Source organism: Choloepus didactylus, chromosome 22, assembly GCF_015220235.1.
Source record: "Choloepus didactylus isolate mChoDid1 chromosome 22, mChoDid1.pri, whole genome shotgun sequence".
Taxonomy (NCBI): Eukaryota; Metazoa; Chordata; class Mammalia; order Pilosa; family Megalonychidae; genus Choloepus; species Choloepus didactylus.
The window spans coordinates 29,794,409-29,804,312 of record NC_051328.1 but is presented as its reverse complement, the minus strand read 5'-3'; the positions used below and the strand labels follow the sequence as shown (position 1 = coordinate 29,804,312).

Sequence of the window (9,904 nt, the reverse complement as noted above, 5' to 3'; positions counted from 1 at the left end):
AAAGGGTGAGATGAAAGAAGAGGCTCTGAGATTCCGGACAATGCCTGACCGTGTAAACTTAACCTCTACACAAAGTTGCGCGGGTTTTAATCAAGTCATTGAACCGGAGACATATTCTACCGGCCATCTTGGTTGTGGCAACCGCAACTCCTTTTTATAGGCAAAGCCGCTCTACCCAGGCTTTTTATGGAGCACTAACAACTCCCCGGGTAAAGAAGGCCGTTTTTCCGTCGACGCGGTCCACGCCTCCGGCCATTTCGGGCGCGGCCGCCTCCCTCGCTCGGCTCTCAGCTCCGGGTCGGCGCCGGCCGGGGAGGGGCTCGGGTGGGCTACGCCTGCCCCCGGCCCCCGGCCCCGCCCCCTCATTTAAATACGCGGCGCCGGCGGGTGCGTCGAGTTCGCCGCGGATCCAAGATGGCGGCGTGTGGACGTGTACGGAGAATGTTCCGCTTGTCGGCGGCGCTGCAGCTGCTGTTGTTGGCCGCGGCCGGGGCCGAGAAACAACCAGGCCAGGGCGGCCAAAACCAGGGCCAGGGCCTGGGGCCCAACCTTCCGCCCTTCGTAGGGCCGCCTGGAGGTGGCGGGCCGGCGGGTCAGCAGCTGCCCCAGCTGCCTCTATCATCTCAGCTCCAGCACCAGCAGCACCAGCAGCAGCAACCGCCTCAGCCACCGCAGCAGCCTTTCCCGGCGGGTGGGCCTTCGGTCCGGCGGGGCGGAGCGGGGCCCGGTGGGCCTGGCGGGGGCTGGAAGCTGGCGGAGGAGGAGTCCTGCAGGGAGGACGTGACCCGTGTGTGCCCCAAGCACACCTGGAGCAACAACCTGGCGGTGCTCGAGTGCCTGCAGGACGTGAGGGAGGTGAGGAGGCGGGACGAGGCAGGGAGGCTAGGCCTGGTGCGGGCCCAAGGGTGTAGCCGGCCTTGGAAGCTGCTGACGCCGGTCCGCTGCTTCTCTGGCTGCCTCTGTGCAGCTCTCCTTCCCACCCTGACTCTCACTCCCTGACGCGTGTGAACGAGAGGCTCTCATCCCCCACGCCTTCATTCCGCGGTCTTCTTTTCGGTTCACGGTGCGGGGGTTTGGGACCCAACCCAGCTCCTGGCCCCAGTCGAAGAAGCCCAGAGCATGTTTCTGTTTGCTCCTGTCTTTTGTGTGAGGTTCTATTCTCTATGCTCCTCGCTGAAGACCTGCTTAGGATTTTGCCATCCTCTTCGATATGAGCAATTCCTAGTAATCCGTATGAAAAATGGTTGGCGTATTTAAGCTCAAAGAATGATCTGTTTGTGGTTAGGGGATAATGTTTGTTTAGGTAACTCATGTTCGGTTCTGATGTGCATAGTAGTCAGCAGCAGAATTTACTGCCTTTACCCCATGCTTGTAATTCGTGAGTCTCGATTATTATCTGATGCTTAAACTAATGTATGCCATTTTTCTTCACTTCTTTTGGTCAGTTTGTAGTGAACTTCGCGTTTTAAGTTATTGCTCCAAGTGACTTGGTGCCCCAGAGCTTGAAAAGTTGGGGCAGCATTTGAAACGGTAACACATATACAGTATTTGTGATTGGGCTCTGGGACTTTCCTTTCTGACGGCTGAATGTGGTTTTAACAGTAACTCTTAATGAAATCTAGATTTGATGTTTTTTTGATGGGATCCAGTTAAGTGACATTAAGAATTTCTTCTCTAGATTTAATGCTGGAGATATAAATGCATTATTTGACATTTCTCAAAGTTTGGAAGTAAATCTGGAAGGGGTCCTTTTTCCAAGGGTATAAGTTTATATAATTAGCCCTAGACAAGTAGATTGAAGCTGCTGCTTGAGATCGTTTGGTTTGGGAAGTTGTATCATGAGAATTGTCTAAAATGTTCACAGCCATGGAATTCCCTTGGTTTGTAGAAAGTTACTCCTCTAGGAGATACATCTAAGATTCTTAACTTTGTCAAGTGTTTTGAAATTTTCTTTTTGGTCCTTGAGGCTATAGAATAGATGTTGTTTTCTCAAATTACTATCCAAATATTGGTGACCAAAGATATTGTTAGTGGTTTGTTGCAGAAAGAGGACGTTGTTAAAGAAAGTGGCAAAAAAAGTGGGCCATTCAAGGAGTCCATGTCTCTTCCTTTGTGGGGGTTAGGGAGTTTGGAAACCTCCAGTTGTAGGAGCAGTCTTTCTTAATCATACAGGTAGTGAGTAGCAGTTTACATAATCTACAAATAACTTTAGATTTGACTAATTTTGGAGTCTGTGTAATTTAGTGGGTGCTGTCTCTCTTGCATTACTTATTGTTAAGAACCTGGCCTAGAAATTTAATCCCAGCTCTGCCATTGACATAAGATTCACAGCAAGGAAATTATTTAAGTAACTACATTTTTCTTTCTTTATGGAGATAATACATAAACTCTTTGAGGGTAGATACTAGGTCCTGTGTTTCCTTTGTGACTTAGAGTACCTAATTCAGTTCTTCACACTGATTAGAGACCTTGTTGATTGATTAAGCTAATAGAGGCAGTTTTATGCTTCAGAGGAAGAAAGGTGTCATGTAAATTGGAGGTGGGGGTAATTTTTTTGGGGTGGGGTGGGGAGGAGGGAGTCCAAATTTCCAATTTAATTAGTTTTCCTTTAATTTTATATACCAAAAAATTGAAAGAAGAGTACCATGAACCTCTGTGTTCTTCAGGAAGTAGAGTTATTTTTAAACTTTTTTTTTTCTTTAAAGAAAGCTAAAGGAAATTTTGTTTCACTTAGTTTGAGAATTTGAAAGCATACCTTTATTAAAAAAATTAACTAGGCACATTTATAGAAAAATGTATGGGATATGTTTTGTATTTGCTGTTCAGTAAGTAGGGCTATTTGATAGGGAAGTCAGCATATGTACTTTTGATCCCTTTGGATACAAACCCAAGGAAGATTGTTCTCTCTGCACTTGCCTGTTAGAATAATGAAAAGGCAGAGTATGTGAGTCTATAAGTGGTAGCATAGTTGTAAACCACATTTTTATTTAGAAATAACATGGGGGAGTATAGTGTTAAATTAAGACATGACTTCAAATATTCAAATATTTTAAGGTTCTATCTAGTGTATTAGTGTAGTAATTCACTTACAAAAGTTAATTTTTATGAAATTTCAACAGATACTTTCAGTTTGTCTAATGCATTATATACCAACAAATTCAAAATCTGTATATTAGCTAGCTGTGGTATGAACTACATATAGACTAAAGGGAGTTTATTCTTGTAACTGCCAGATGAGTCATGCTTTCTAAAAGACCTAGTAGACCCAGTAGGCTCACTATTAAATGGTAGTTGTAACAGCAATAATGGTGTGATAGTAGTTCTGGTTATAAGTATAACTAGTAGTAGGTCCAGATGTATGTAAAATCTAGCTAGAAAATGTAAATAGAAAAAGGAAAAATACTCTCTGGGCTCTACCTTCCAGTAAAGCAGTAGAAATACCGACAAAAGAGAAGATACTGCTTTCTAGTATGTGATAAAGAGATAGCAGATGTTCTATGTTGAGAGTAATTTAAAAATAAGTATTCTTGACTGAAATGGCCAGTAGTACCCAGTGTTTAGAAGTTCCGGATGGAGACATTGGTTCCTAAAAGGAGTTTGTTTGTGATATTCATCGTTTGCCTTGGGTTTTTTGTTTTTGACAGATTAAAAAAAAAACCTTTTTAATTAGGAAATTTTCAAACATACATAGAAGTGGAGAGAATAGTATAATGAATCTCCATGTATTCATCACCCACCTTCAGTTGTCACCACAGTTGGGGGAGGGGTGGAGGGTTTGGGAAACTGGGATGTTTAAAAACAAATCCCAGGCACCATATAATTTCATTCATAAATACTTAAATGTATGTCTCTGATACAGACTTTTTTTTTTAAAACAGCCTGGAAATGTAAGTATTCTTTTTTATTAAAAGCATTATGAAATATTTCTTCAGAAGTTCTTGGTACCTTCTCTTGGTATGTCAGTCTCAGATTATAAATTTGAGGATTAGTGTCTAAGTATTATATACAGAGTGAATGCTTTATAAATATTTATTTAAGATGGACTACTTTATGTGTTGAATAGGAATGAGCATCGCAGCATTACAAACCAATAAACCCCACTTTCAAACTCTTGGTGTACATTTTCCTTAATCTGTTCCTCACCTTTCATTTAACTGTATACAACTCTATCTTTATCATCTCATTTAATACTCTTGATGGTCTGCCTTGAAGTGGATAGTGTTATCATCTCAGTTGAGAAGAGGTAATTTGGCCGGTGTTACTTCATCGGTGATAGAGCAGATTCTTTTTTGATTTCAAAGACCGTACTCGTTCCAATTTACCATGGGTGCTTGAGTTAAGGAAATTAGTATATGACTTTTGAGAATGGACACTAAATGGGAAGGGCTGCATGGAAGTAAACTCTTTTTCTTCACTGTCAAGAACAATTGGGTAGCAACTGCTGGCACTGCCGTTAACTAATTGTATGACCATAGGCAAGTCATTTAACACTCTGAGTCTCAGTTTCCTCAAGTGTTAAATGAGAGGTTTGGGTAGCAGTACAATTTCTAAGGCCCCTGTAATTTAACCTCTATGAATTGTTTCGTGTATTTATTTTCTGTTCGTATATATTGTATAGTTTCTGGGATTTATATGTCCACTATCTCCTGTCTCCCTGTTCATTCATGGGAGGAAGCAGTGGTATGAATAATACCAACGACAGTTAATCCAGACACTGTTTGGTTTTAGGATATATCATGCATGTTTTGTTGGAGCCAATGTGAAATTTCCTCCTATGCTAGCTCTCAGTGGTTGAAGGCAATCTAACCAAGTAATCAAATCATTATTGATCTATTATGCACCTATCATTGCAGAAAAACACTAGTACTTTAAGACCACTGGCATTGCTTACAGTTGAATTGGTAAAGGAGATTGTGATCAAGAAGCTTGATTTTCTTGTTAATTTCTTGTTAATTTTCTTTTGGTATGGTAGGAGTGTAATGCTTTATGTGGGGGAACAATGAGCCTTCCCAGATTTTAACTTTGTAATGAAGGTATTTTTAAAAGTAAAATTTTGCATATCTTAAAAAAAAGAAGCAATTATATAAGAGAGTATTTAATCATTTCATTTCATACAGATAGTAAATTATTAAAAAAAAATTTCTAAAATTTACACACACTCTTTATCCACAAAGCAAAAACTTCCTTTTGCCCCTTCTTTTGAGCCCTGGTAATCTCTAATCTGCTTTCTATCTCTATACATTTGCTATATCTAGATATTTCATATAAGCGAAATCATATATTTGTCCTTTTGTGCCTGGCTTATTTCACTCAGCATGATGTTTTCAAGGTTCATCCATATTGTAGAGTGTAGCAGAACTTCATTCCTTTTTATGGCCAAATAATACTCCATGTTATGGTTGTACCACATTTTGTTTATCCATTCATCTGGTGATGGACACTTGGGCTGTGACTATTTGGAATAATGCATTTCATTAGGGTTTACCCTTTGTATTGTATAGTTCTACGTTTGTTTGTTTCTTATGGTAACATGTACAACTTAAACTTTGCCTTTTTATCCTTTTTCAGATATTCAACTTAGTGGCGGTAATTACGTTCGCAAAGTTGTGCCTCCGTCACCATCATCCATTGCCTAAATTTTTTTTTGTAATTAGAGACGTTCTAGGTTTACAGAAAGATCATGCAAAAAATACAGAGTTCCTGTATACCCATCCCCATTTTTAACATTTTACATTAGAGTGGTAATCTTGTTACAATTGATGAGAGAATGTTATTATAATTGTACTATTAACAGTAGTCCATAGTTTACATTAGGGTTCACTGTATTGTACAGTCCTATATTGTTTTTTCTTTTCCTTCTAGCAACATACATACCACCTAAATTTTCCCCTTTTCAACCACATTCAGATACTGTCTTGATAAACTCCTTTGATGCAGAAGTTTTTTTTTAATTCAATTTTATTGAGATATATTCACATACCATACAGTCATCTAAAGTGTTCAGTCAGTTGTTCATAGCACCATCATATAGTTGTGCATTCATCACCTGTCTATTTTTTGAACATTTTCTTTGTACCAGAAAAAGTGAAAATAAGAATAAAAAATCAAAGTAAAGAAGAACACACATTACCCCCTCCCACCCTATTTTTCATTTAGTTTTTTTTGTCCCCATTTTTCTGCTCATCCATCTATACACTGGATAAAGAGAGTGTGATCCATAAGGCTTTCACAATCTAACTGTCACCTTTTGTAATCTACATTGCTCTACAGTCATCTATGAGTCAAGGCTACTGGGTTGCAGTTTGATAGTTTCAGGTATTTACTTCTAGTTGTTCCAATGATGCACAAGTTTATAATTTCAATGAAGTTGAATTTATCTATCGTTCTTTTGTTGCTCATCTTTTGGTGTCATATCTAAGAATTCTTTGGCACATCTAAGGTCATGAAGATTTCCCTCTATGTTGTCTTTTAGCTAAGAGTCTTATGATTTTAGCTCTTACATTTGTATAGTAAATTCTTTACGGCAGTCTAAAGATCCCAAGATTAGGATTCAAAACCCAGTTCTGCTACTCTTATTGTAAAAATCACATCATTGTTTTTTTTCCTTAAGTAGGGATTGTCTGCTTTAGCCTTGACCTAAGAGAGGAAATACACAAAATCATGAGTTGATGTATTATATTTTTCTATATGTGTTAAACTAAATATATGACCAATAAAATATACAATATTATTGTATACCACATGCTTTGAAAAACACTAAGACTCCTAAGTTCCTTCTAGTTCTGGTGCCTTATGATTCTCTGATATGTGGGAATGCAGAGAATGTGCAAGGGAATTTAAACATAGGTGAAAAGGGGAGATGCTCTGAGGAATTAAGGGCACTGTACTGACTGAAGTAGAGTTTGAGAGCTATTTCATAGTTTAGATTATACAGTTGTAATATGTATCTCTGGCTGGTACAAGTAAAACCCAGAAATGGGATGTGTTTTTATCCCAGCCTGAGATGAAAATTTTCCTACAGGGTTACCCATAAAAGGGCATTGTCGTATATGGCAAATAGTTTTTTTTTAAACTCAATTTTACTGAGATATATTCACATACCATACAGTCATCCAAAGTGCTCAATCAGTTGTTCACATTACCATCAGCTAGTTGTGCATTCATCACCCCAACCTGTTTTTTGAACATTTTCCTTGTACCAGAAAAAGTGAAAATAAGAATCAAAAATGAAAGTAAAAAGGAACACCCAAGTCATCCCCCCCCACCCTATTTTTCATTTAGTTTTTTTGGTCCCCATTTTTCTACTCATCCATCTATACACTGGATAAAGGGAGTGTGATCCACAAGGCTTTCACAGTCGCACTGTCACCTTTTGTAAGCTACATTTGTATACAATCGTCTTCACGAGTCAAGGCTACTGGGTTGCAGTTTGATAGTTTCAGGTATTTACTTCTAGCTATTTCAATGCATCAAAACCTATAAAGGGTTTTCCGTATAGTACATAAGAATGCCCACCAGAGTGACCTCTTGACTCCATTTGGAATCTCTCAGCCACTGAAACTTTATTTCATTTCATTTCTCATCCTCCTTTTGGTCAAGATTTTCTCAATCCCACAATGTGCGGTCCAGATTCATCCCTGGGAGTCATATTCCTGCGTTGTATGGCAAATACTTTTTAAGAAGCCTCTTGTTAAGAGTGCTTTACAGTATAAAGTTGATTAATAAACTACTTGACAGTCCAAAGAAGAAATGCTACATTTCTCTTTGGTATATTTCTCAAAATGTGTTCAAAACTAAGCAACAAAAAAACTTCTGTTTATATTAGATGTTGTATATTTTAAAAAGAAACATTAAAATGGCTTATAGGGTGCCATTCAAATTAATTTTTCATTGTTCAGCAAACATTTGTTAAAGACCCCCTATGTGCAAGGCACTGTGCTCAGTGTTAGAGGATATAAAAATATGAAAATAATTAGCATTTATTGAAGGCTTTCTTTGTGCTCTGTCCTAAGGTGCTAGATGCTTTCTAGGTATTAAATCTCATTTTAGTCCTCTGAGAGACATTTTATTATTATTTTTTTAATGAGGAAACTGAGTTTTATGTAATTTTCCTCACAGCCAGTAAGTAATGAAACTAAGATTTGAAAGCACGTCTCTCCAGCTGTAATTAACTATGTCTATCTCCCCCCATTCCTAAGCATTTATAACCTGGAACTGCACTGTCCAGTGTGGTAGACACCAGCCATATGTGGCTATTGAGCATTTGAAACATGACTAATCTGAATTGAGATGTGCTGTAAGTGTAAAATGCCTACTTGATTTCGAAGGCTTAGTACAAAACAGAATGTAAAATATCTCATTAATATTTTTTATATTATATAATTAAATGATATTTTGTCTATATTGGGCTAAATAAAATACATTATTAAAATTAAGTTTACTTCTTACTTTATGACTACTGGAAAACATCAGATAATATTTATGGCTCAGATTATATTTTTATTGGACAGCACTGATCTAGAACAAGAGAAAGATATCTATACCAAAAACCATAATGCAAATTATAAGCAGTAAGTGGCATAAGCAAGAGATAAATTAAATGCCATGGGCGTATGATAGAGGAAATGTTTGGAAGGATCAGAAAAATGCTTTTCAATACTTTTCATTTTTCTCTTAAATTGGTGGTTCATATCATGAAATTCTTAATTTAGCAACTTTAAAATACCCCCTAATCTTGTAAGGGTGCTACAGCTCCCTCAACTTGATAGGAACAAGTCTGATAAAACTGGAAGTCCGTAGGTGACTCATCTTTGGTTGAGTTAGATAAATTTGAAACTTAAAAAAGAATCTCAAGTGATGGTCCTCAGAACTGTGCCAGTACCAACCCTTGTATCTGCATTAAAATAGAGTGTGGAAGAACAAGAAGTGTGGACTGGAATCTAAAAATAATGAATTAAGAGAATCAGGCATCTATTTTTATTCAGCTTTAATATTTTACTGAAATTAGACAATTTTGTTAGATTGATGCATGGTTTTTACAGCACATGTAAATCCTTCAGTTGAAAGCTTGAATCACATGTATGACTCTATAGGGGGAGTTAGTAAAAATGGATACTGACTTGGATTCTGCACATTTTAAAAAATAGATCAAACTCTTAAAAAGTGTTTTTTATTTCTTTAAAAAAGTAACATGATATATATACAAAATTATAAGCAAGCTAAACAGTTAAGCAAAATTATGTGAGGAAAATTAGCCAAGAGAATGTGAACATATTCTAAATCAGTTCAAATGCAAAACATACAAGAACATTTAAAAAAAAAAAAAGGAACAAAAGAAATCGTGTTTAAAGAAAGGCTCTGATATCTAGGAAGATTTCATTTGTAATTTAGGTTTAAACCAGAAAGACAGCCTGCAAGCTGCTTAAAAGAATCCCCAAAGTTCTTGCACTGGCCAAATCAGCTCTGTATTGTGATAAACTAGATGCTATGGATAGTGTCTTTAAGGACTGAGAAGAGAGTGTAATGGAGAGTTTTTAATCATGAATGAAACCTGCCATCCATTAATTAGTGCCATCTCCTGAGCTTGTTATGAAATAAAAATCAGAGAAGGTAAGATGCTATGGTCATGAGGAACTTTTGATCAGAGAAACAGTGTGGTAAGTGGAAAAGTAGAATGGACTTTGGTGCTAGACACTCCTGGATTCAAATCTTTGTTCACTTACAGTGACCTTGAACAAATTAATCTCTTCAATTTTCCGTTTTCTTGTCTATAAAATTGAGGGATGAAACCTCTCACAGGGTTGTGGTGAGGATGAAAAAAATTATGTAGACCATTCATCAAATATGTATTTATCCAATAAGTGGTCTTTCCCTTTGCTTTATTCTTTGTTGTTGGAGATGAAAT

At 37.7% G+C, this 9,904-nt stretch overlaps 1 protein-coding gene across 3 annotated transcripts in view; it reads left to right on the top strand.

Annotated features, from left to right (window-relative positions):
* The first annotated feature begins 402 nt into the window (after positions 1-402).
* Positions 403-9,904, top strand: part of GLG1 (golgi glycoprotein 1) — a 216,890-nt gene continuing 207,388 nt past the window's right edge. For all 3 annotated transcript variants that reach the window (XM_037816454.1, XM_037816453.1, XM_037816455.1), the window contains exon 1: positions 403-855. In XM_037816454.1, the coding sequence (XP_037672382.1) occupies positions 415-855 (441 nt within the window). In that variant the 5' untranslated portion in view covers positions 403-414. The remainder of the gene's footprint in view (positions 856-9,904) is intronic.